Source organism: Pelodiscus sinensis, chromosome 2 (genome assembly GCF_049634645.1).
Source record: "Pelodiscus sinensis isolate JC-2024 chromosome 2, ASM4963464v1, whole genome shotgun sequence".
NCBI lineage: Eukaryota > Metazoa > Chordata > Testudines > Trionychidae > Pelodiscus > Pelodiscus sinensis.
The window spans coordinates 244599014-244626995 of record NC_134712.1 but is presented as its reverse complement, the minus strand read 5'-3'; the positions used below and the strand labels follow the sequence as shown (position 1 = coordinate 244626995).

The following is a 27982-nucleotide window of genomic DNA, read 5'->3' as shown; positions in this document are numbered from 1 at the left end:
TCTGGGTTAAATTTACCCATAGAATAATTGTTTACCCAGGGAACAGAGACCTATTTAATTTGGGGCTTCTAGAACTCTTTTGTATCCCTCTGCCCTGACCCTGTCACACCTGCTATGTGTAATTATGGTGAAGACATGTGACCAGGTGCATGAGCTCCTAGAGCTCTCATCTGACCTTTCAGTTGGTTGGATGGAGTTGGGGTCTGCGCTGACTTCCAGATCTTCCAGAATTTCAGGATCCTCCTCTTCCGATGTCTCATCCCTATCATAGATTGTGTTTGTCTCCGTAAGCAGGCAGCCCTCTGTGCCTGCATTGAAATACGCGTACCCAAGGCCTTGGCCACCTTTCTCTGCTTCTTGGTCTTCCTACCCTTTCCAGGAGTGGGGAATAGTTACTGGGATGTTTTTACAAATGTTGGGGGAAAGCATTTTTTGGTGTGGGTCTCCCTCAGTTCAGGGGGCCCCTCCTGCTCCTGCCCCTCTTGGGCAAGCAAGCTATCAAACCCCGGAAAGTCCCTCCCAATGAGTATGGGGTACAGGAGATGGGGGATTATGCCTGCTTGCACCCGAGTGATGGTTCCCTCTATCTCTATTTTTACTGCTACGCTGGGTTAGTAACTAGGGCTGTGTCTATACTACATGGCTCCATCGATGGAGCCATGTAGATGAGGGTTGTAGGCAAAGCTGATCAGCTGTTTGTTGGCTCAGCGTGGCAGCCATGTACATTTAAATGAAGTGGAGATTATTTAAATCGCCGCTTCATTTCCCTTTGCCCAATAAACAAATCTACATGGTTCCATTGACGGAGCCATGTAGTGTAGATGTACCCTAACTGTCCCACGGGCACAGGTGACCCCTGTGCATTTAGTCAATCTTAGCTGGCTGGGCTTTACTAGCTTCCCCAAAATCAGGTGATAGCACTCCCCAAGTCCATGAGCGCCGAAGTCTTGACCCCATTCACTTTCACTGGTCTTGTACACTCATGGGGTCATGGTGACCCCCCCACCAAGTTAAGTAGGGAGCATGGGTCACCCCAAACCTTGAGGTTGCACAGCATGGGCTCCTGGATGTTGGTGAATTAAGCAGCTATTATGTCCCAGCTTCCCACACCCATAACACCTATAGTTTTCCCTTTGGCTCCAGGGAAAAATGGTTTTTGCCCCTGAGTCAGCCTCCCTCATTCCATTCCCATCTTTCCAGGAGCTCCGCTGGTCTTCAGCCACGCCTTTCTTCCCTGGAGGGCTCCCTGGGCATTTGGACGCAAGAATACCTGGGGCTGGCATTTGCAGCTTATTTCACATGGGGGCCTTCTCTAGGCAGACGGGTCAATACTCTGGGGCTACGTCTACACTGGCATGATTTTCCGGAAATGCTTTTAACGGAAAAGTTTTCCGTTAAAAGCATTTTCGGAAAAGAGTGTCTAGATTGCAGGATGCTTTTCCGCAAAAGCACTTTTTGTGGAAAAGTGTCCGTGGCAAATCTAAACGTGCTTTTCTGCAAAAAAAGACCTGATTGCCATTTTCACGATTGGGGCTTTTTTGCAGAAAAGAAATCTCTGCTGTCTACACTGGCCTTTTTGCGCAAAAGTCTTTCGGAAAAAGACTTTTGCCCAAACGGGAGCAGCATAGTATTTCCGCAAAAGCACTGACAATCTTACATGAGATCATCAGTGCTTTTGCGGAAATTCAAGCAGCCAGTGTAGACAGCTGGCAAGTTTTTCCGCAAAAACAGATGATTTTGCAGAAAAACTTGCCAGTCTAGACACAGCCTGGCTGTTCGCTGTCTTTCCACTAATGCAACTGTTTCATAATAAGTGGTTGAATCATGCTGACCTACCCAAGTGCGAAGGTCTGGCAGTAATTTCCTCATGAACTGGTCTACGACCAGTGTCCCCAATACCTTCTCTGAGCTGTGTACTTCAGGGCGCAGCTATTTCTGTGCCAGGTGAATCACATCAAATAGTTGGGAAACTGGCAGCTTACCCTCTTGGTACTTCTATTCATGAGATGCCTGGGCTCACATGGCTGTGGTAACTCCAATCAAGCCAGGACTTCTTCTCTCAGCTGGGGGTACTTTGCTATATCCTTGGCAGGCAAATCATAAGAAGCCTTGTGGGCCTCACTGCAGAGAAACAAAGCAAGTACGCTGGCCCATTGCTCCACTAGCCATACTTCTCACTGGGCAGTCCTCTCAAATGAAAGAAAATACACCTCTACATCATCCTCAGACATCATTTTTGGCAGCCAGTCTGTGGCCCTCCAGGTTTCTGTTCCTCCAGGCCCAAGAGTCTAGGTGGTAAGGATCTTCCACATCTCGAAGGAAGGCTCAATCAGAGGCTGCTTGATTCACTAACAACTGATGTGTTTCTTGCTGCTGCTGGCTAACCTCCTGTAGAGGCAACCCCTGCACCCAGGTGGCCTCCTATTAGGCTGCCATGGCTTGCACCAGGGCTTTCACCAAGTCCTCCATCTTGGTGAGCCCTCTAACACACTCTTCCTGCCTTGCAGCTTTCAGATCTCACCCAAACTCTCACTCTCGCATGCCTCTCAACTTACAGGAAAGGAGCCCTTTTAAACCAGTCTCAGCTGGTTCTCGATTGGCCATAGATGGTCTGATTAGCCTGACTCCCTTGGCTCTGGAAGGCTCCTAATTAGCTCTAGGTGTTCTGACCAGATTGTCCAGACTGCTTCTGGAAAGTTCCTGCCGGCTCTAGGCTACCCCCTGCCAGTTTACACAGGGAACAGAGACCTACTTAATCTGGGGCTTTTAGCACTCTTTTATATCCCTTTGCCCTGTCTCTGTCACACCTGCTATGTGTAATTATGGTAAAGACATGTGAGACCAGGTCCAGCAATTCTAAACCTAGGGTCAATACTCAGGGTATGTCTACACTACAGAGTTTTTTCAGAAAAACGGCCATTTTGCCGGAAAAACTTCACTTACGTCCACACTGCAATTACGTTCTTTTGAAAAAAAATTAGAAAAAACAGAGGGGTTCTTCCAACATTGGTAAACCTCTTTCTATGAGGAAGAAGCCTTTTTCTGAAAGAGCTGTTTTGGAAAAAGGCATATGTGGATGGAAAAGAGGGAGTTCTTTCAAAAGAAGAGAAGAGAGGAAAAAGCACAGGTGCCCTGGTCCATAGTAATGACAGCTTAAATGAAAGATAGCATCTATTCAGTATGGACACTATCTTTCAAAAAAGCAGATCACTTTTTCGATGCACTTTGGCAGTGCGGATGCGCTCTTTCGGAAGAAGTTTTTTCGGAAGATGTCTACCAGAAAAGCTTGTTCCGAAAGAAGCCTGCAGTCTAGACGTAGCTGCAGTGTTGATGTTCAAGCCCTGACTTACAAACACTGAGCCTAGAAGCTTGAATCCACAATCCTGGGCTTATATTGCAGTGTAGATATATCCAAAGTGAGGAAGTGGGGGAGGTTCAAAGGCTGGTAAGAGTAGAATATAGTCAATAGACCCATCTGGCGAACCTCTGGGCAAAGATGGTGTAATATATTGAGTTGGTCTGGGCACTGCTGAGAGGACCAAATCAGGGCAAATTGCTCAGAACCAGGGCTACTTACAGCCCAAGACTGGGGTCCTTCTCCATATGGAGCAAACTTGTCACACAGAGCACGTCAGCTGCCCCGCTGGCCAGCAAGAAGCCTCATAAGCAAATCCCCTTAGACATCCCAGCATTCCCTGTGCTACAACCAGCACCACATCTTACACAAGTGAGAGGTTATAAAACTAATCTCACCAACTCCGAACAGCTTCTCCCAGTCCCAAAGGACCACTCACAGTCTCAGGTCAATTTATACTTCAGTTCTTACCCAAAAGAGCATGCTGTGCCAATCCTTTAGTATCTAAAATCTAAAGGTTTATTAATAAAAGAAAATGTCGAGAGTTAAATTAAGAAAATACATTACATACATCAATCACCAAGTTCTTGGTGCAGGCTCTTAGCAGAGATGTAACAAACTGCTAGCTTAAAAGTCTCTGGAGTACATCCTATGTTAGGATGGATCAACAAATCTTTCTGGACCCACTATCCTTACCAGTGGTGCTTCAGGAGTGGTGCTTTTTCTGCTATAGCAATGGAGTCTTGGGGATTTCCTTGTTGGTTGTTCTCTGTAAAAGGTAAAAAGGCAAGACTTGCCAGACATCAAGGGAGTGTAGTCTTCATTATTCTGTGTAAGTCTGTGGTTTTGGGAAGAACATAGGTAAGTGAATGGATTAGGTAAGGTGAAATTCTGAAATTACATTAGGAGTGAATTTAGGGCATACGATAAGAAATCTTATCCTCATTCAACATAGTGCATGTAGGCTCTGCCATTATTGCTGAGATGATGGCTATAAGGCAAGCAATCATCATGGAAAGGAAAGGCATGGAGTAAGTAGTCAAAACTCAGAGAGGCGCTCAGTGAATACTAAGAGACCCAAGTTTAGAGCCCACAGGGGAGCAGACTTCTGAATATATGGAAGATTTTTTTTAGGCCTTTTCAGAATCTAGTGGTGAATGGATTTGCAAAGAGAGAGTAGCCCTGGAAAAGGAGGGTGATATGTGCTAAACACCATCAAATGGACCTGCAAGGAGCAGATAAACAAACCTGTTACAGTTCAAAGATAATATAATCCAAGAAAAATATCTGTAGTCTCTTGGAGATCCCCTTTGGTGTGCCTAAGAAGAGACGCACTTCTATTTAGCAAGGTAAATTTTTCTAGTAGAGGCCTCTCATTAGAGAGGATATCTTATGTGGCTATGGAGCATAAATATACATATCCAAATACCAAGCCCTGGGGTACAGAAGACACAAATTGGGATGCTTGATCTTGCCATTCCACTGGGTCAGAAGCCTGGGGAACACATTGGGAGGATGATTGGTGATTGGGATGATGTGTAGTTGGGAAACCAGAACTGTCTGGGCCAGAAGGGGGTGAGCAGGATAACTTGCACTGTATCCTGCTGAATTAATGTGTGCAACTCATGGCAGAAGCTGTATAGATGGAAGCCACAGTTGAACTGGCCTGGTCACGGAAGAACCAGAGTATCATCTGGGTATGATAACCTTGGGGAAAAAAGTGCATTTTCTGTCTGAATGAGAGGTGAACAAATTCCTGATTGGAGTTCTCTATAGACTGAACATATTGCACACACATTTAGCTTTCCTGTGCTGATACATAAGTTCCAGAGGCTGTGAGGCTGCTTCTGCTCACAAGGATGTGTATGTCACTTGCCACTGCTTGATGACAAAGACAGTTGTTATGCTGTCTGACTTCACAAAGACACACTGAGCACAGATGAATGCAAAAAAAGACTTTCCTTTCTTCCAGACTACTTGCAATTCTGAGATAATGATGTGCATCTTGCACTCCTGAGATGCCCAGACACCTTGTGCATATTGCTATTCATGTGGGACCCCCTATGTAAGGATACAGCTAATAATGGTTCTGTCCGGATTGGAAGAGGAACAGACACACCCACATATACCCAATAAGGTTTTTGTCCACCACAGCAGGGAAGACCGTACTTTGCCCAGAGCTGTCTCCGAGATTTATAGAATGATGGCTTGGTAAGTATACTGACTGCAGCCAAGTTTGAAGGCAATGAAGGTAGAGTCTTGAGAATGAGGTGATGTAGGTGCACAAGGGCATAAGACTTAGGTGAGACAGATATATATTGATTGGTACTCAAGGGTTGCTTGTTGTGACACGAGCTTTGAGATTGTTTGTGGCCTAGAACCCTGGCCTTGGTGCTCTTTTGGTGATAGAAATTAATGTTGCCCTGATGAAGTCCAGAGATTGTATAGAGAACAACAGATTTTTTCAGTATTTATGATGACTTGCAGTTTGGAGAGGAGATGCAGAATCACTGAAATTGATGCATAGGCTTCCTGGTGGGACTTGGCAACAGGGAGCCAGTTATCGCAGTAGGGGAAGACAATGAGACCACAATGTCTGACATGGGCTGCCAGTACCAAGGATATCTAGGTAAAGACTCTGGGGGTGGTCACTATTCTGAAGGGGAATACTGTGTATTGAAAATGGCGAGAGCCTACTATGAAGCTGAGAAAGCACTCGTGGGCAGGATGAATATCTATGTGAAAGTAGTCATTTTTCATAGTGAGAGCAGTGAACCACATGCCTTTTTCTAAAGATGGAATTTGGGTGGTGGAAGCCACATAACTGAAGAGTGGTGCATTCAATGATTCAGTCTCCTGATGAGGAGATGGTTGATTCCGGTTCTAGTGTTGGTGTTTTTGAAAGGGAGATATATTCTGAGTATAGGTGATAAGACAGTCCTAACTTAATGAAGGCTGTTTATCTCTGTTAAGGGTGGTGCTTGAGGCAAGGGGGTGGTATATAGGACATGAGTTGAGGCAACCAGGCATGTCCATACCAGCAAAAAGGCAGTTGTGGAATTCTCTCTCATGAGAGACCTATTCTCCTCAGAGACCTCTGGCAAAGAGCCTCTATAGGGATGGAGAAGAGAGCCTTGTACAGATAGAGGGATTTACACACTGTAAGCACAGGAGCACTTGCCAATTAGAGAAAAGGAACTGAATTTCAGATGGGGAAGCACTCTTGTCCTTTTGGGTTAAGATTTCAAATATAAGAGTGGTCACGAAGGAGGAGTTGTACTGCATGACATAAGTGATCATGGATGGGAGTCCAGTAACATTGGAATAAATGTCCATATAGAATTTCAAGGACAAAGGATGGAGATGAGACTAGACTTGCCCACTTTCTTCTAGCAGACCTTGTCCTGCACTTTTCTTTAGTAATGAATTTGCCTATTTATAGTGTCAATTTAACAATTAACAGGGCATGCTGTGGGAAGTGGGGAAATCAGAAAGGGAGGCAGACAGAATTTGCTTATGGCCGTGAAGGCTTTAGTTTTGAAAATATAATTTGCATAGTAAATTCATAGTACTGGAATTTAATGTGACTCTGTACGTTTTAACTGGCATTTTATTTTACAAACTAAGCTATTTCAAGTTTTGTATCAGACATTTCATTTAACTTTTGTTTTTAAACTCCTTACATTCATATTTTTTGAAACACAAAAACAAACATTTGAATGCATTTCATTTGTGGTGTTAGAGCAATGCTTTACATGTTTATTTTACATCTGTTCAATTGTTTTGATATAGATTACTTAAATTTAACACTTTACCAAATGAAGTACATAGGTCATACATATTATTTACAGCATACAAAGATAACAATGCATGTGTCTTAAAATAGATAATGCTGTATTGAGAACGTACATATTGGAAATAGCATAGCCATAACCCACCACTTGTATTTGTGATAAATATTTCCCCAGTGGTAGATAAGAGGGATATAATCCTTTTATCAGAGGATCCTACAATCTATGTGTGTGTTTAGAAATGTGCAAATAAAGAGTGGGAGAAAAGAGTCTGTTCTAGACTTAGGACCCAATTCAGCAAACACTAGTTTTATGAACACACTTTGGTGCTTTCATGAATCAGGAGCTAAAATCTCAGCTTCCTTTTTTAGGTCTCACTCCTTTATGAATGTAGAGCATTTGGTTTTAACCATTATGCAATAATTCATATAATTCTTTTTCTTAAACTATTAGACTGAATTGCAATTTCCTCTAAGACAGACCAGAGATCAGCCAATATGATTAGTTCTCAAGAGACTAAACTTCAGCTTTAATCAATCGCTCTTACTATAACAACTGAACACAATTTTTTAATCTCTTCTTCAGCAAAACAGCGGGCTTAAAATACACACTGCCAATGTAACAGACAATGTTGGACATACATTATGCAGATTCTTTCTAAAAAAGGAAAATGTTGAGGCCTTAATTATGAAGTTGCAAATAAAAAAAAAAAAAAACCACCACACTGCCACAGGAGAAAAAACCCAGAACCTCTCCATTCCATTTTATTTTTCTCTCTCCATTATTCCCAGAACTTGAACGATGCTATTTATGATGGGGATGATGAATTCTATATGCTGAGGTTACTATTAAACCAAAGCAGCCATTTAAACTTTAGCACCATTCAAACTATATGGGAAAGAATCAATTTTTACCTAGTCAGAAAGGAAAAGTTGATAGAAAAAGACCCTTTCTATCTTTTCAGAGGGCAAAAGCAAGGGAGAGAAAAGTTAGTACACTGTCAAAAATTGTTCTCTATGTGAATGTGTTCAGGTTTTATATTGAAACAGTCTGAGATGTTGTTAAAAAAAGTTGTCAACGGTAGACCCAAAGTTTAGGTTTATAGAAGGCAAGATTTGAGAAGACAGGGTTTCATTTTTTTTCCAAACAAGTCATTTATGTAGTTTTTAGTTTCATTTAAACATTTCCCACCACGTTTCTGTAATTAGAGAGTGACAAATCAATCCATTTTCATTGTCCTATCTGGGATAAATAGAGAAACATTAGACAGGATGTTCATTCAGTTTTAATAATGCAAGGTGTTATTCAATAACCCAGGTAAAGAAGTTGGTGTTTGAAAATATTTTAAAGTAATAGTTTCACTTTAGTGTGCAATTAGCCTATAAAGAAGGAAGGGAAATAAGAATGATTTCATGTCTTCCATTACAATAAGATAAAATATTCAGATAGGGAAACATCTAAGCAGCATGTAAAAAATCTGTACATGCAAAGATACTTGGCAATTTCAAAAGCAGCTATGAATAAACTGATAAAGTAGGGCTTGTTTAATTTCTTCCATCTGCAGAAGTCTATTGAGTGTAATCGCTAAGCTTTTTGGTGCATTTATATTAGCAAAAACATTTCTCACTCTTTGCATATGTATGACAATTGTATTTCTATTATAATTTACAAAAATGGTTTCTGCACAGTCTTACAAACATGATTTATTATTTTAGTACACAGGAAAATATATATCTCTGGCACTTAGTGTCCTCCACAGTACCTGTTTATTACAATACACAATAACACTTTTCAACATGTGCTTTTGAAAACCTTAGACTGATCAAAGTAATGTGGCTGATCTAAAAGCCACAGCTTCGACAGCTCCCAAATGTTAAAAAAATGAGGAAAATCTGCCACTTTTTTTGTATAACAATCAACAGTTTATTAATGGACATGGTGAAATTTTAGCTATCCACCAAAAATGTGTAAAAAATTGCCATGAAAGTAAAAATAAATAAAGCTGTTTTAAAATCAATCTTGTTTTACATATCAGTTCAGAATGCAACATTAAAAACACAAAACTGTCATTAAAGTTTTAAAGTAATCTACTGATATTCAAATTACAACTTTTATGACAAATCTAATGAGAACTGAAACTGATTTGGTTTTAGGTTTAAAGACTTTCACATTCAAATACAGTGTCTTGTTTAGCACAATACTTTCTTTGACAGTGATGGGCAACTGATGACATATTGCTGTATTTTGACATAAGGCACTATGATATGAATATGCCATTCACTTGCCTTATGTCACATGTCTGTTGCTGACCAGTGACTTCTATCAAATACGAATGAAATAGGTTCAGAATACAGTGCATTTTAATGAAGGACATAGTCTTTCAGCAAATGTTTTGAAGACATTTTGAAATGCAAGCCTACATTTTTTACATAAGTTTTTTTTGTCATGCTGCTTTTTTGTGACATCACTGGGGGAAAATACAGACATTACCCATCACTACGCTTCAATACACATTCTCATAACCCTTCTTCTCATTTCTATTGCAGTCAGTCAGTGTTCTCGAGGCAAACTTGACCCAGAAACTTTGTTCAAGTTCTCCTAGAAAGCTTTATACATTCACAGCAGTCACTCAGTTTCATTCTCCTTTTGTTTGGCACCTGTTTACAGAAAAAATAATAATCAGAGTTTTCAAGAACATGTGGTGTGCTTGCTCATACAGTACTTCCATGTATGAAAAAGCAGTTTGAAAAACACTGTATTGGAGCATATTTGGAATACTGCAACACTGACTCGCTAATTACGAGACTCTTAACAGTCAATACCATTTTGAAAAAGACATTTTAATATTAGTAAATAGGAACATGAGCAGAGACAGAGGAGGCATCTGGACCACCCCTGCTTGCTTATTTTTTGTTTTGTTTTTCAGTGGCATCCCTCAGCATAACAACCAAGTGCCATATGAGGCAATATAAGGCAAAAATCAAATGGTTTTTCTGAGATGAGTGCAAGAACCATGGCACAAGAGACTTTTGGTGCTTTTTTCCCCACCCTGAACTTGAGACTGAGCTGAAGAGGACTTAGACACTATGGCTACATCTAGACTACATGGCTCCGTTGGCGGAGCCATGTAAAATAGTTTATTCGGCACAGTCAAAGAACCGAGGATTTAAATAATCCCTGCTTCATTAAAATAAAAATGGCTGCCGCGCTGTGCCGACGATCAGCTGATCCTGCACAGCGCGGCAGTCTAGACGCAGCCTCGTGAAACAAGGTTTACTGGCGTGATCGACAAAGTCTTCGTCGACTGCGCTGTGTCTTGACTGCCGCATTGTGCTGGATCTGCTGATCGTCGGCACAGTGCAGCAGCTATTTTTATTTTTAATGAAGCAGGGATTATTTAAATCCCCGCTTCTTTGACTATGCCGAATAAACTATTTTACATGGCTCCGTTGACGGAGCCATGTAGTCTAGATGTAGCCTATCTGTATTATGCTGGTGCATCAGTACTTGAGGAAGAGCCTGATTAATGGGTGGTACAATTGTCCTAGAAGAACAACTGGTGACAGGGCTGGAAGACCATTCAGTATACTGGATTTCTTTTAGGCTCCTCATCTAAATTTCTGGATTGCAGCATAAAGTGTTTTCTCTCCTCTACAGATCCATGGAGCCCGTTGTCCATGAGTTAAATGGGGATATAGCTGCACTCAAACTGAGACCCTATAGCATTCTCTAGCCAGCTACTTAAAGCTAATGGGTTGGAGTGTGTGCTGCATTTCCACTATTATTTTAGGTATGAGGGAAGTAAAATGTGCAAGGAAGCAAGACAGAGATTTGAAATTAAGAACTCTGAAGGCCCATGAGGTTGCTAGGAGCTACCCTGGAATGTTTGTTTGAATGTCAGCAGTTGGAAGACATATTAAAGTGACTGTTAAAAGTGTAGAGACTTGCTAGCTGTATGTGGTTTGGACCAGGTTTTCTGAAGTTGCCAAGAAAGGTTCATTAGGGATTAAAGAAGGTCTAGACTGCTGAGAGGGTTGCAGTGGGATCAGTCTGGAAGAACACTGGACTCCATGGCTTATGGAGAGAAAGCCTGACTTTTTGAGACTTCAAAGACCAGTGAGAATGTCCAGATGATTAGATCATTCATAGGTTTCAACTGTAAATAATACACTACAAGTTTGTGAATTCAATCTAGAGCGGACCCATGGTAATTTCTAGAGATCTTCAAAAAACACCACCACCATAAGTGGTGAGGGTTTTATACAACTTCTGATTTATGTGACAAGATATCTTTAAGCAGTTTTAATTAAACATACCACATTTTGATTCTATACTTCCTCATCTCAAAACATAAGCATCAATTTTTACCTAGAAACAAGATATATGAGCAGCAATCTCCACAATCAACAGCAATAGCATTCATGGACTGCTCTGTCCTAAACTCGATAGACAGTTTGATATAAGCTGGTATAACAGAGATAAATTATCCAGATTCACCTTTCCCTACAAACTTGAACATGGATATTAAGTTATTTTTCTAACAAAAATGGAAAGTACACTAGAAAATATGTTTTAACAGTTTGACATCAAAACAAAAAATAATAGTATTTGATATTTCAGACAAATATAATAGCATTTCTGGATCTGGGATTTTTGCTATAAGCTGGGGATTTATCTGTTGGAAGTGACAGAGGATAAGGGTGTATTAGTCATCCTGTGATCAACCATCAGTTGCCAATGTGATGCAGCCGTGAAAAAGGCTAATGCAATCTTAGGATACAGAAGGCAAGATATTTTTAAAGAGACAAGAAGTGCTAGTATTCCAGATGAGATGTATAATGGTACTGTGTAAAGTTCGGGTCTCCCATATTTAAGAACGATTAATATAAAACTGGAACAGGTGCAGATTATCAGAGAATGAAAAACCTGCCTTATGAGAGAAGCATCAAGGTGTTTGGCCTAACCAAAGGATTGCTTTCTACAAATACATCACTGGGATAAAATACCAGGGAGGGAGAAGAGTTATTTAAATTAAGCATGAGTGTGGCCTCAAGAATGAATGGATAAAACTGGTCATTCAACAAATTTAGGCTTGAAATTAGATGAAAGTTTCTATCTATCAGAGGACTGAAGTTCTGGAAGCCTTCCAAGGGTAGCAGTGGGGGTAAAAAACGGGCTTCAAGACTGAGTTTGTTATGTTTATGGAGGGGATAGTATGATTAAATTGCTTACAATGGCATGTAGCCAATCTATGACTGCTAGCAGCAAATACCCCAGTGGCCAGTGATGGGGCACTAGATCGGGAGGGATTTGAGTTACTATAGAGAATTTCTTCCCAGGAATCTGGTTATTGGATCTTGCCAAAGTGCTCGAGGTCGACTTGATTACCATATCTGGTGACAGCAAGGAATTGTCCCCTTCCCCAAGTCAGAGTGGCAGAGACCCTGCAGAATAGGGAACAGGTCATGTGCAGGTTTAAATTAGTGTAAATGATGGATTTTATGCAACCTGAAGTCTTTAAATCATGATTTGAGGACTTCAATTACTCAGCCAAAGGTCATGGATCTATTAAAGGAGTGAGTGGACAAGGTTCCATAGCCTGCGGTCTGCAGGTCAAACTAGAGGATCTTGATTGTTCCTTCTTGACTACAGTCTATTATAGACATTAGCAACAAATCAAGAAGACTAAGAACAGCATACTAAGCTATACCCTACTGTACCTGAAAGGATATGGAAAGAGGTCAGAAGGCAGCATCTATACCTGCTGGTGTGAGCACCAAAGCTTGTAGAATGTCAGAGAGGGAGATGATACCCACAATGCTATCTGCTTCATTCACTACTACCAGACGATGAACCTGAAAGCACGGAAAATACATTTTATTGGACAGGCATTTTCTTTTTCTGATTTATAAATAATGGCAACAGTGAAACAAGAGTCCTAAAATAAAGTGCTGTAAGATGGGCAAATTTCTAGAATTAGAGGAAAGAAATTGTTCAAAACGATCAGTTTCTTGACTAACATTTTAATATGGTGGTATCACAATATGCTTAGGCCACTACTTAACGGAGCACACAGTTGTAATATCTGTGTGACATTGCAACAAAAATGATCTTGTCAAGTGATATCAATCAAGAAATAATTATTTTTTCAAAACTCAAGCCTTTAAGACTTAGCATAGCTCTGTTCTGAAAAGCAACTCTAAAGTATCATTGACTCATATTTGAAACCCACAATAATAGATGAATATATTTGGTAAGAGTTCAAGTACAAAGATAAGAACTTGACTTTAAAGAGAGATTTTTTCCAACGGCCAGTCCTTGCCAACTCAATCTGTTATCTTCTATTCACGAGCTGCATCCTTGCATGTGCAGAGTCATCAGGAAGAAGAGGTTTTGCATGTCATATTCTGCAGTCAGATTTATTCAAGCTCACTGTATTTAAGTTTTGTTCAGTTACACTTCTCTGTAATGGGATTGGACAGGTGAGACTGAGGGCCAAATCTGGTTCTAAAATTGGATCTGGAATAACAATTCTACTAATTTTGCGTGAAGCCTGAACAGATTTCATGTCATACACATGGTAGCACTGTAGAAATCACTCTCATAGGTGAATTAAGTAGCAAAGATGGGCAACCAGACCAAGTAGCTGCAACTCTGAAAATCCATAGATTTGTAAATAGCAAGGTGATATTTTATAGCCAGTCACTTTTCAGAGTAGAATTTTAAGACCAACAGAAATGTTTCGCATTTTTATTATATTTAACAGCAACATATATATTTAACAGCAAAAATATTCACCTTCTGAGTTTATAACCTAAGCATTGCAGCATTTATCAGGACCAGAAAAATGAACCTAATGAGAAACAAAGTGAAGCGAACTAATCATTTTGTTACAAGATGAGAGCAATATTGTTAACTTGTTGCACAAATAGTGAAATGTTCATTTAACAATTGAAGTGTGAATAATTTAACTGCAACATACGTTGTAAATGTGACAAAAACTTAAAGGGTATGTCTAGACTGCATCCCTCTGTTGGTAGAGGGATGCAGATTAGGCAGGTCGACATTGCAAATGAGGCAGGGATTTAAATATCCTGCTCCTAATTTGCATAAAATGGCCACCGCGTTTTGCCGACTCGGCACTTTGTCGGCAAAAAGTGGCAGTCTAGAGGGTGATCTGTCGGGAAAGAAAGCCTTTTTCAACAGATCCTGTAAACCTCCTTGCAGGAGGCATAAGGGATCTGCTGAAAAAGGCTTTCTTTCTTGACAGATCCCCTTCTAGACTGCTGCTTTTTGCCGACAAAGTGCCGAGTCAGCAAAACGCGGCGGCCATTTTTATGCAAATTAGGTGCAGGATATTTAAATCCCTGCCTCATTTGCAATGTCGACCTGCCTAATCTGCATCCCTCTGCCGACAGAAGGATACAGTCTAGACATACCCCAAGAGTAAGAGTTGATAATCTACTTGAGTATGAAATGTAGATATCTAACAGCTGAATACTCTTAAGCACTTTTCTTAAGGTTCAACATTTAACTATTTCTTCTTTCCCCCGCCCCCATCACTACAAATCAGTTTTCTGTAAGACATCAGTTTTTTTCATGGGAAAGATGTCCAAATGAGTAAAAATGTAAATATTGAGATTACTGCTTCCAGCACTGTATTTCAATGAGAACTGGCATTATTCTCTCTCAAAGATTAAAAGGGGAGGGGGGGGGGGGAAATGACAGATACAGGTAATAACTTTGCAAGTCTGTTTTTTGTACTTAACTTTCCTGTTTCTTTTATTAACACCTTGGAATCCCCTTAAGTGCTAGGTAATCAAATTTCTTAAGTGCTAGTACGTGCAAAGAAGAAACTTCATCACCCTCACCAAGGGAATAACAGCATGAAAGCAGCATCTCTGGTTTGATTAAAGTAACTGCACGTTAAATTTAGGACTGAGGTTAGCTACATACCAGTCAGGATACCTTAGAGCTCCTCTTCTCTTGTATTTGAACAGTCATACCCACCTGATACAAATGGGGAACACAGGAAAGAAATAGAAAAAAAGGGGGAAAATTCTGTTTTTATATTTTTTTTCTTCTAATGAAATTGTGCTGGTGATATTCCAGACACAGATATTAGTTTTCTGTATATTACACACATTTAATCACTTGGTCATCTTTCTCACATTGTGTCGTGAGTTCCATTAAGAAAAGCTATTAGTATATCAATTAAACACCTACCAGTATGAGTAAGCATTCCTGTTTAGCAGCCAAAAAGATTAATTTAGTACTATACTGGAAATTTTTATAGTAAAAAAAAAAAAAAAAAAAAAAAAAGTAGTTTACATACAAGACACAAACTAATCCCTCCAGCCAATGGACAGTTTGTAACATAATTGGGAAACAGGGCCAGATTTCTAGAATATTTTTGGCCATCTACTTAAAGCTAACTCATTGAGAAATATTTCATATCCGTGTATTTAGAGTGTATCCACTTATATAGAAAAATGTCATTCATTATACAATGTGCACAAAAATACATACATTTTTCCTATTAGATGTTAAGTGAATGTTTGAAGTTTTGTGACCTGAACTATACTGCAGCTATCAAGTGGCAAGTCTCAAGAAGCAGGTTCCTCTTGTGAAAGTGATTTTTCTTCTCAGTGAGCTGTAACCTGGTAAAACAAAGGTTAATGAGGAAGGGTCAGGCAGGCAGGCCAAGATGGGCCACATCCTTGTGTGACATGCTGTCTAATCACGCCTGTTGTATTTCTGCATTAATGGTTGGCTTTTTAAGTGTTCTTTAGGGTATATGAACATTCCATAAAGCTTGTGAACAAAGGTGAGTCCATTGAGGAACACAATGTAATTCTTACAGACTGAGACAAGATAACTATGGCCTTACCAGTGCTTACCTTGCACCCCTCCCCGCCCGCCCTAGGGCAGGAATCATTTTTGAAAATGTTGTAATGGATCTCAAAAGATATTAAGAGAAAGTCAGACATAATATGGGTCATTCTGGACACACTGTAGTACAAACTACAAGCTTTAGTTGGGATAGGAAAAGCTAGGGGATAGGGAACCATCTGTTGATTCAGTTCTAATGGAAAACTGAGGAACTGATACAAGTATTGACTACCTTGTAAATTAGTGAAAATTTAAATAAATGTAAAATTGGGTTCCCTGAAAATGAAAAATCTTGGATGTAGAAACTGAAATAATACATTTTAACTGACTCATGAAGATGACTGAAATGGGTAATTTTGATTTTCTGTAATGGGCTCGATAGGTGGACACCTCTCTATTGCTCCCTTATGTCTACTAAGACCAGAGAAGGAAGACTGAGGATAACAGCATCCAAACATTGGTAGGTACAGTTACAGGCTACGTCTACACTGTAAAGTTTTTGCACAAAAACCTGAGGAGCATCCACATCTCAAATGCACTTTTGCATAAGTAAATCAGCAGTAAAACAGCAGAACACAGGGCTTTTTGCTGTGTAGGTAAACCTCCTTTTATAAGGCATAACACCTTTTTGCACTACAGCTGTTGTGCAAAAAGGCATGTGTGGACTCTCCACAGGGGTTTTTTGTGCAAATAGAGCCTATCGGAAAAAGCACAGGTGCTCTGATGGCCATTCTGTGAATGGCCATCAGAGCTTTCTTGCACAAGAGCGTCCATACAGTGTAGATGCTCTCTTGCGCAAAAGCGAATCACCAAAGTGATATGCTTTGAGGTGTGGATGTGCTTTTGTGCAAAAAGGTTTTGCACAAGAACTCTTCCGCAAAAGACTTCTTGTGCAAAAACCCTGCAATGTAGATGTAGCCACAGTGAAAGCGACTGAGATTTCATAACATCTGTTTCTCTGGTCAGTCAAGTAACACCACGTGGCAGACTCAGTAGGAAACAGATGTTTATCATAACTAAACATCTGGAATGTATGAGACAGTAATTTTAATGTAATGTATTTGTCATTTGAATGTACACATATCCTTATGCTTTAAGAATGCCTGTTGAAGTTTGCCTAACTGTAAACCAGGGGTGCTGGAAATCTGTGTGAAGCGTTTCCATCCTTAAAAGATATCCAAGATTTAAAAAAATCTGCCAGGATGTTTTACACAGCATTTAAAGATTTAATTTCAAAAGTTAAATGTGTAGTCCTTTGCTTTTTTAATTTTAAAATCTTATTTTTACAAAAAGCCGTACTATCTTCTTTTGTGTAGAAAAGAAATAATTGTAAGATATACTGCTCTATCCATCTCAATGTAGTGATTGCTCTGCAGTTTATAGAATTCACAGTTACCTCTTTCACTTATACTCATCTAGTCATTTGGACAGTGAATTAATCTGAAAAGACACTCCACAAAAGTTTTAAAAGATGCCAATAATATTCTATCATATTTCTTCCTCATCAAGTCAGCTAAGAGTGACCAATCCCCCAGTTTATCTGCAGTCTTATTTTCTGGGAGTACCCTAATCTGCCAACAGAATATATTGAAACTTTGGTTTACACTAGGGATGTAAAAAATGTTTAAAAAATATCGATCATGTAACAGATGGAAATTCCATCGGTTACACAGGCTCTAGAATCCTAGGGATGGCCACCACTAGCTCCAAGCAGCCCATCCGTGCTCCCTAGCAAAGTTCAAACGGTAACAGAAATCAATACACATCAGTTTATAGGTTAATTTAAACTCTTACATCCCTAGTTAAGATTCAATTATAGTATGCTCACTAGCTGTCTGGTCTGATAGTTTTGCCATAATTTTTAGTTCCTAATACTTCCAGTGCCTCCCTCACAGTATCTTAGATGCACAGATTGCAAGGTCAGAAAGGACCACTGTGATCATGTGTAGACTGACCTCTGATATCACAGGCCATAGAACTGCCTAAAAATTCCTAAAACAGATCTTTTAGAAAAATCCAATCTTGATTTAAAAATTGATAGTGATGAATTCACCACAACCACCAGTAAATTGTTCCAATGGTCAGGACTTGCCGAACCGCGGTGAGCCCTGCTTGCCAGCCGCGCTGTCCAGTGATCTGCGCATATGCAGATCATTCTGCGCATCCGCAGATCGCCCGAACCTGGCTCTTCTGGGTTGCAATCTACTCGCCACGGGTGAGTAGACTGCATTATCTGTCGAGCCCTGCCAATGGTTAATTACCTTCTCTGCTAAAAAATTATGTCTCATTTCCAGTCCGAATTAGGCTTTCTTCAGCTGCAAGCCAGTGTATCAGATTATGCCTTTCTCTGCTAGACTGAAGAGCCCGTTATCAGAGATTTGTTCACCATGTAGATACTTGTAAGAAATGTTTTCTATCCTTTAATTTCCAGGGCCAGGGGAGATTCACATTTATGCACCCCAGGATAACAAAAGCTCTTCTGGCCACAACAATGCATTGGGAGTTCAGGGTCAGATGACCCCAAATGTTTTACAGTTCCCCATCTAGTAAATTGGCCTACAAGCTTTGTGTACACATTTACATTTGATGTACACATTTAGCCATATTAAAATGTATATTGCTTACTTGTGCCCAGCTTTTCAAGCAATCCAGATCACTCAGTGTCAGTGATCTGTTCTCTTCATTATTTACCACTCCTCCAATCTGTGTCATCAGGAAACAGAGATTTTGTTTTTCTTTTAGGTCACTGATAAAAATGTTAGATAGCATGGGTCCACTAAAAAAAACACCTCTCGATGATTCCACATTTACAATTATATTTTGAGACTGATCAGCCAATTTTAAAATCCACTGAATGTATACCATATAAATTCAGTATTATTCTAGTTTCTTAACCAAAATGGCACAAGGTACTAATTCAAATGCCTTACAGAAATCTGAGCATGTTACATCCACACTATTATGGTTATAAGACAAGCTGGTAATCTCATGAAAAATATGAAGTTAGTGTGACAGCAGGATTTATTTTCCATAAACCTATGTTGATTGGCATTAATTATATTACCCTACTTTAACTGACTATTATTTAGCTTTAAATTATACAATACACACTCTCATTCTTACAGCTGCACAAAAAGGTATGCCATCTTTGCACAGACCTTCATACATTTGAATGGTTTTGAACCTTAGGTTACTTCTGAAAAATATGCACTCTCAAAACCACAGCTTGTCAGCTGCAAAGCATTAAGCATCCATGGTGAAGTTTGCAGGACTGGACATTGGTTGCAAAGTGCGTTCCAAAAAACAGCTCCTCTCTTGAATAACATTATTTTTGAAGGATTCTTCCACTGTCCACTGACATCAAGCACAAAATATAGCAGTGTGGCATAGTGGAGATACAAGTTACAAAAAAAATCTTGCAATTCCCCCGACACCTGCCAAATCCTCAATGGCGTCATACTGATTTCACCAAGTTCACTTGCAAATTACCAGTGGCCTTATTGATAAAGCTAATGATTCAAAGCTCTGATATCCACACATGCTAATGTAAAAAGCAACATCTGCAATGAACGACCAAAATTACTTTGAATTTTGATAAAAGAATGCTTATGCAGTATTTGGTACCTTGTTGTCTTATTGCTTTAAAATACTGAAGTGAACAAAGTGATCTCACCTCAGCCTTCACTATTCTATCAACAATGGTCTCCAGTGTTTCCAGCTTACTGCACTTCACAACACCTTCAAAATACTGAGAACGGTGCTGGAGGGCTTGTGTTACTGTGATATCTAGATTATTATAGGTTTTTTCAGCAGCAAGATTCTGAAAAAATAAATTAGAGGAATCATTATTAGTTTTTACAAGAAGAAGGTAGATATATGTCATTAAACTAACAATGCAAAAATCAAGTTTAATCTTTGGTGTACATTGATAGCTAGTCCACTTTGTATATTAAGCAAAGTAAAACCAAGTCCTTCAACTTATAAACACAGCCAAGTAAACACTTCTGTTAAACACCCCAAAACAGATGTGACAACAATTAATACACAATTGTGCACCAGGCCAATGAAGAACTGGCTCCCTTTGCTGAATGATCTTTGGGTAGGAGATACTTTTGTATAAGGGACAGAAAATTTGAAGGTCAACTGTCGTTCTAGAAATTTAAGAGACATCAGCAATAAAGAGAAACTTCACTACCATATTAGTAGCTATTTCTCATGAAGGAGCACATCCATTGCTATGAGCATTATTCATGACTTAGACCTGATCAGTATGCCACAAAGGGGGCATCTTAGGCTTCATCCCCTTACCCACCATCTTTTTCCCTGCTTGTGCTCACATGTACTCTGCTAGACTTTTCTGCCACCAATTAACTTCTGTCGCTGAAAATATATGACTTAGATAGAACATATCACTAGTACCACAACTGAAGTATGAGGGTTAAAAGAATTGCAGATGACATCTACAGTCTAGAGCAGGACTACTTCCCTATTCAGAGTTTTGCCCAGACTACTGGGTCCCCTCTATTGAGAAAAGTTACAGATAAGGAACTTAACAGTATTTCTCTTTCATAACTAGGTATCCACCAGGTTGGCTATTACTCATGGGAATTACAAGCTGCACATGATTACTTTTTGTAATCTTAAATTGTGATGGCTTTGTTTAGATCTGGCGGAGCACCAAACAGTATTAGTGTACCAGTCTTGTACAAATGGCAGTATTACATACACTGTACAAAACTGTACACTTCTCAGCACAAAACTTTGGAGGAATCCCTTTATAGAAAGTATTTTAAATGGAAGGCAGTTGCGGCATGCACTTGAAGACTTTCAAAACCGTGCCACAAAGAAAAAAAATCAGGATAGTTTCTTCATTCTTTGGTCTTGTACAGACAGACGAATGTCAATTTCATTACTAAATCATGATGCTATTTGTTCCTAACAATATTTGTGTTTAAACAAAATAGAGAAAAACAATGGTTTAAATGGAATTAGTTGTTGACTGTGCACAGAGTCAAGACCTACTTTGTATGTCTTTTTTTTTTAAAAGATGGTTTAAACTGACAGAGCTCCTAATTCACTTTCTCTCCTAGTTTAAATATTTGCTACGAGAAAAAGGAGATAAAACAAGTATGAGGCTTCCACTGGAAGCTTAGGAAGGTTTTCTTGAGGATTTGCAGAACCATGCTTACCACTGGGTATCTCTTGTGTGACATCTATGGTGGCAAGAGTTGGTGATGAGTGCAAGAGAAACGAAGTTTACTTACCTTGTGCAGTAACTGGAGCTCTGGGTAAGTTTACCGATTTGTTTATGTGGAAGAGGATGCGATCTTGGGCAAATACTTTGGGTGAATGCAAAGAGTAACCTTGTCTGTGTGAAATATCGTGAAGGGTAGATCGGCCATAAGTGCAGCCAAGTCCCCAATGCAACGAGCTGATGTGATGGCAACCAGAAAGACGACTTTCATAGAGAGGTGTGAAAATGAGCAGGAAGCAAGAGGCTCAAAGGGTGGTCTGGTTAGGACTCGTAACACTAAACCAAAGTCCCACGGAGGTACAAGCGGTGTGACATCCAGATGGAGGAGGAGCACCTCTTCAAGAATCTCTTGGTTGTTGGAGTATAAAAAAGGACTATCCATCAATTTTGTGGTGGAAGGCTGCTAAGTGTACTCTGATGGAACTGAGCGAAAGCAACGCTTGTTTGAGAAAAAGAAGGTAGTCCAAGATGAATGACAGGGACACTGATACTGGGTCCTGCCCTTTCATGATACACTATGCTGAGAAGTGCTTTCACTTGTAGATGTAAGATGCACAATCCTTGTAATTAGATGGAATCCTTATAATTAGGGATAAGGATTGGGAATATGCTTTCTGAAAATTCTAGCTCAGAACATAAGAGCCATGCTGTTAGGTGCAGCTTGCACAGGTCTGGGTAGGTTTGTGTTGGCTGACCCAGATGAGATCATGACTGAGAGGAAGTATGATTGGAGTGAGGACTGACATTCTGAGCAGGAAGGGATACCATGACTGTCTCAGCCAGATGGGGGAGCTATCAATGATTCTGGCCTTGCTTGTCCTGATCTTTTGAACAACCTTAGCCAGAAGCAATATCAGCAGAAAAAGGGTAGCAAAGCTCGTATTTCCATGGAATGAAAAAGGCATCTCTGAGCACTCCCTTCTCAATGCCCAATCTGGTGCAACTATGTTTACATTTGGCATTGAAAGGTGTTGTGAACAGGTCTATTTTGGACAACCCCATCTGTGGAACAGAAGGCGAACCACGGAAGCATTAAGCACCCATTCATGGTGCTGGGGAAGGTGTCTGCTGAGAACAGCCAACATCACATTGTTGATGTACCCCCCAGACTTCTTTCAAGTACCTCTGAGGGTACTCGTACCACTGGTTGAGAAACAATGATGCAGACCACCAGATACCACCAATACATAAACACTAGTAATCCAGAAAAAATACTGTACAAAGTGAATTGAAGTGGTGTTTTAGCTAGTTCATCAGATTAAAAATCATGGAATAGCTGAAGCAAACAATTGAAGGACTGCATTTTCAAAAGATACACTTAAAAACATTTTACAAAATTTAAAAGATACTTACTATTACATCAAATTTGGAATAAATATCTACAACTTTTCCTGAAAATGAAAAAAAAGTTAGTAAACGGTTTTAAAAACACAGAAAAAGTTAATTTCCTTGAATCCTAGTTTCATCAATTATAATAAGGAAAAAATTCAATTCAAGAATGAACAAAAAAACTTTTTACATGTTACACAGTGGATATCTGGTTAATCGAACCATGCAGTGCGCATGATATGAGATCTTCTGGGCTTGTTAACCTAGATTTTTCATTTGTTTATTTTTTGTTTCTCACTTTTTTTTTACGAGAAAGTGGCAGAATGGTATAGAGACAGATTTAGGGCTGATTTCTGCATAATGATACAAAATAGCAAATTCAGGATTAAACATGGTATCATTCCCCCTTACTATATTCTTGTACAGCTTAATGCACACCTGACTCATCCACAACTGGTAATGCAGATATTCTTCTGTCTACAAATATGTTCAAGGCTTTAATAATAGGAGTGTCTGGATGTATGAAGGCAATGTTGTCATAAGTTCCTATCCCAAGATCATCCAGGTTCTTCTTCATAAAGGCAGGCTTTGGCATCTCTGACACCTAAGAGAGTTAAAAATACAATCATGCACAAATCATGGTGGTTTTTCTATCACTGATATTTTTAAAATCAAGATTAAGTGTTTTTCTAAAAAACAGATATACTCCAGGAATTATTTTGAGTGAGTTCTATGTCCCGTATTATACAGGAGCTAGGATTAGATGTCCAGAGTGGTCCTTCTGGACTAGAAATCTATTTGTGGGTTTACAATGCAGTTTTCTTAAACTACTTGCACATGTCCATTCCAATGCAGGCGTGTGTGCTCCAAGCACAACTGCTGGAATTTTTTCCTTTAGTGAAGTGGCCCGCAACCTTTTTATACCTAATATCACTTTTGGAATTTAAAGGCAATCCAAGCTCTACCCTGCCCCTTCCTAATGACCCCTCCCCTTTCCCAAAGCTCCATTCCCTGCACCCCCAATCTCCATCACTGGCTCTGCCCTATCCTTGCTTACCTCTGGGCAGCTCCAAATTGGCAGTGCAGTGGTGCTTTGGCCCCAACTAGATACATATGTCTACACGGGGCTGCATGACCCCAGACAGGAGATGTATCCACGCTGGGGACAGTATAGCCTCATGGCTAGGAGAAGCTGCCGGTGCAAGGCACTGGCGTCTGGGAGCAGCGGCACTATGCTCCCTTCCTTTGGCTGCAGTGTCTCCTGAGAGCACAGCAATGCGGAGCAGAGGATACCAATGTCTATCCATGGTAAACATTTGTATCCACACAGGGTTCATCCCCTGGGACACCAAGAGTAGGGAGGGAGGAGACACGTGGCTCTGCGCATTGCCCCTCTCTGCTGGAACTGCCCCTTTCAGCTCCCATTGGCTAGTTACCCATTAGGGACGTAAAATCCTGTTTAAAACGTTAACTGGTTAAACTACATGTTTAACTAGTTAACTGGTCCACTGCGTTGTGCCTTGGGCCTACCGCACTGCACTCCAGGTGAGGGTCTGCTCTGGCCTGGCCAGAGTGCCCCCTGCCTGCGTGCAGCATGATGGGCCCAGCCAGGCTGGAGCAGGCCCTCACACCACACTGCTGGTGGGAGCTGCTCCAGCAGAGCACTGGTTATAAGGATGTTAAATATCGAGTAAATGACTATCAAGTGCACGATTAGTCCATAAGGGGTAGCCCAGCTCCTACTCTGTTTAAACTGCAGAGCCACAGCAGTATATCCAGATTGCTGTGCCTGTCTCCCCTGCACCTCCCCCCCCCCACTGCAACGTGAAGACGGTGCTGGGGAGAACTGGCTTTTAAGCCAGCTCCCCCTAACGCCGGCTCCTGCTCCTCTCCCCTTGCTGCCTCTAATACAGAGGCAGCGGGGGGTGGGGGAGGGGGGAGGGGAATGCAAGTAGTCGACTATTCTACACTTTTGCATCCCTAGCCAGTTAACCAGTAAAAGTGATGCTTACGGGGTAATCGGTTACCTGTTTACATCTGTTTCCCATGCCAAGCATATGGGAGCTGCAGGGGGAGGGAGTGGGGGGGCAGCAGGCGCAGGACTGGCACGGGGCACCATGCTCTGCAGCAGGACCTGCAGGTTTGTGCTCAGCCCTCGGACCTCAGCCAAGACTCCTGCTCCTCTCCCTATGCCCCAGAACACCACACACATGGGTTGCACTGGCCACTCCTGGGAATGGGCCGATGGCGTGGGGCTGGGGTAGGCAAGTGGTATCTGGCAGGTCAGCTCTTGTGCTTCCTGGTACTATGCACTCTCAATGCCAGTATTAAGAGCCTGCTGAGACCGTGCCTTCTCAGTTCGGTTACAACCAATGACAGTTGCTAGAACTGCTTTGTTGGTGGTTCACAATGGTTTTTGATATTTTTTAGCATAAAACTTTTTTTCTTAAGTTAGATTTTTCCCCCCAGTTATATTAATGTTGGCCCTTTTCCTGATCAGTTAGAGAAGTTTGTCCACCTTGAGGTGCTGGGGCATGCCTTGGTCAAGCCTGATGCTTCCTGCAGCTTCCTCAACCGACAGAGTTATCTTAAGTGAGTAGGAGAGAGGTGCAGAGGAGGACTGCTGTCAGATCTGAAAGGACTTCAAACCTTGTGCAAAATGGACGGGCTGCCTCATGAAGCCAGCTTGAAACCCGCTTTAGAGCACAGTTGCTCAAACTCAGTGCTGAGTGCCTCAGTGTTGTTGAGGAGTAATTCTCCCACCAGGCAGGAGTTTCAGCACCAGTCCCCAGCTCTGGTGCCTAAGAAGAAAAACCAAGAAGCAGCCAGAGGGTATGTCTACACTACAGCACTAATTCGAACTAACTTAGTTCGAATTAGTTAATTCGAACTAAGCTAATTCGAATTAGCGCAGCTAGACTTAAAAACTAGTTCGAATTAGCATTTTGCTAATTCGAACTAGCATGTCCACACTGAGTGGACCCTGAACTGAGGTTAAGGCTGGCCGAAAACAGTGCCGGCAAGGCATCAGATGAGGACTTAGAGCGTGGAGCTGCTGTCTCAGGCTAGCTGAGGACTGTGCTTAAAGGGACCCGACCCCCACCCCGGACAGACAGTTCTCAGGGGTTCCCTGCTTGCAAAGCAGTCCTGGCTTGGAGTGCCCTGAGTGCCCACACTCGGCACATCACAGCACTTGGCCATCAGCCCGGCTGCACTTGCCGCAGGCTGCCATCCGGGGGGGGGTGTCAATTGGGGGGGCTGCAGGAGAGCTTCCACCCCGAGGAGCCCGCAGAGCCACCCCAGTCCTCCCTGTCGGGGGCTCGTATCCCTTTCCTCCATCACCTCCTTCCACTTACCCCTCCCTAGCCCCCCTTCCTGATGTATAAAATAAAGGACACGTGTTCAAAAATAGAAACTCTCTTTATTCCACAAAACTCGGGGAGACTGGGAAAAGGAGGTGGGAGAGGGGAGGGGGAAAACTGGGAGGAGGGAGCTGGAAGGGAGGATCAAGGGAAAGGAGGGGGTGGGGAAACTCAGGGATCAGGGGTGGGGGTCTCGCTGGGCCAACCGCCTCCCAGCACGGCGAGGGAGGGGGCCTCGGCGTCCCCAGGGGGATTGGGTGGAGGGTGCGGAGGTTGAGGTGGGGGTTGTGGACATTGAGGAAGAAGGTGTGGGGGTTGAGGAGGAAGAGGTGGGAGGGGGGGCAGGAGTGGGAGGAGGGACAGAAGTTGGGGGAGCAGCAGGCGCTGAACTTGCACGGGGCACCATGCTCTGCAGCAGGACCTGCAGGTTTGTGCTCAGCCCTTGGACCTCAGCCAGCTGCTCCTGGCGGAGCTGGAGGTCTGCCCGCATCCATGCCTCCAGTGTGCGGTGCACGGCTCGCAGGGCCCCCAGGTGCTGGCTCCAGTACTCCTGCTCCGTGCTGGCAGTCCAGAGCAGGCCACGGGTGTGGGAGCATGTCCCGGGCGGGGTGGTGCACCCTGCACGAGCAGCTGGTGCAGCTGTAGAGAAAGAAGAGAAGTGGTCAGTTCTCCCTGGGGACGCAGAGGATGATGCCCAGCCCTCTCCCCCACCCCGCAACGTGAGGGTGACCGTGTCCTGCACGGTCAGAGCCGCTGTGCTTGTACAGAGGCCATGGTCAGGATGTCTGGCTCTCCCCGGGACTGGGAGCTGCCCCAAGACCACACCCATGTCCCTGTGCCATGTATAGTGTGGCCGGGGCAGCAGGGGGGAGGGGAGATGTCCCCTGCCTCCGTGTAGAGGGGACATGTGAAGGGAAAGCATCCTGCTGGGTCCCGCCCCGGGGTCGGGAGCATGTCAGGTCTCTTCGCACAAGCATGTGCCTATTGGGCCATGGCCCCTGGGTGTCACGCAGCTGGAGCCACCTGCCCAAGGGTGGCATGGCACGTGCTCGCATGTGCACAGGTGTCTGCGTGATCCGTGGAAGGCATGGCCCACGCGCGTGGTCACTGGTCTCCCTCCCGCCTCTCCTCCCCCGAACTACTTAATTCAAACTACTTACCCGGTACGGTCTCCCTGGACGACCCTGCCGACTCCGGTGCTGGGACATCCTGCGGTGGCCCCTCCGGTGTGCCCGGGTCAGGGCCCTACGGTCCCGGCTCGCTGACCCCCGGGCTGGCACGGACCGCCCCGTCCCCCAAGAGTCGGTTGAGGGCAGGGAAGTAGGGGCAGGTGGCAGCCCCTGCTGTGGCGCCACCCCTGGTGGCCCTGGCATACGCCTGACGCAGCTGCTTGACTTTCAGGTGCACCTGCTCCTGGGTGCGCCTGTGTCCCTTTCGGGCCATGGCGGCTGCTATGCGGCCGTAGACAGCCGCATTCCTCCTCCTAGTGCGGAGATCATGGATATCGGGGGCCTGCCCCCAAACCTCAATGAGGTCCATGACCTCCGCACTAGTCCAGGAGGCCGCGCGCCGTCTACGACCCCTGGTTGGCTCCTGGGTGCTGGGGGACTGGGCGGGGGACACTTCATTGCCACTGGCTGCCCGGCTCATCCTGCAGCCACTGCGTCAGGGGCACAGACTGCTGGCAGGGCTGTTTCTGCAAAGTGCCGTCTGGCCAGAGTCTACCCCTTTAAGGGTCAGGGCTGAGGGAGAGGAGAGGAGTTTTCCTCGTTGTGCCCAGAGAGGCCACCAGGGGGAACCTGGGAAGGGCTAGCCTCCCACTAGTTCGAACTAAAGGGCTACACAGCCCTTAGTTCGAACTAGTAAGTTCAAACTAGGCGTTAGTCCTTGTAAAATGAGGTTTACCTAGTTCGAACTAAGCGCTCCGCTAGTTCGAATTAAGTTCGAACTAGCGGAGCGCTAGTGTAGCGCCTATCAAAGTTAATTCGAACTAACGTCT

The 27982-nt window shown here is 42.6% G+C and overlaps 1 protein-coding gene and 1 long non-coding RNA gene across 20 annotated transcripts in view; one reads left to right on the top strand and one right to left on the bottom strand.

The window, feature by feature from the left end:
* Positions 1–27982, top strand: part of LOC142827398 (uncharacterized) — a 67046-nt gene that overhangs the window by 13727 nt on the left and 25337 nt on the right. The window lies entirely within an intron of this gene.
* The window catches only part of PRKAG2 (protein kinase AMP-activated non-catalytic subunit gamma 2), a 385760-nt gene continuing 362277 nt past the window's right edge, over positions 4500–27982 (bottom strand). For 2 of the 18 annotated variants that reach the window (XM_075922815.1, XM_075922816.1), the window contains 5 exons: positions 23060–23225; positions 22646–22683; positions 19712–19858; positions 12908–13001; positions 5113–9803 (listed from right to left, as the gene is read on the bottom strand). In XM_075922815.1, the coding sequence (XP_075778930.1) occupies positions 9772–9803; positions 12908–13001; positions 19712–19858; positions 22646–22683; positions 23060–23225 (477 nt within the window). In that variant the 3' untranslated portion in view covers positions 5113–9771. Of the gene's footprint in view, positions 9804–12866; positions 13002–13944; positions 14000–15102; positions 15157–15675; positions 15807–19711; positions 19859–22645; positions 22684–23059; positions 23226–27982 lie in introns of those variants that run through there. The other 16 variants (XM_075922808.1, XM_075922818.1, XR_012902124.1 and 13 more) reach the window with 15 other exon arrangements.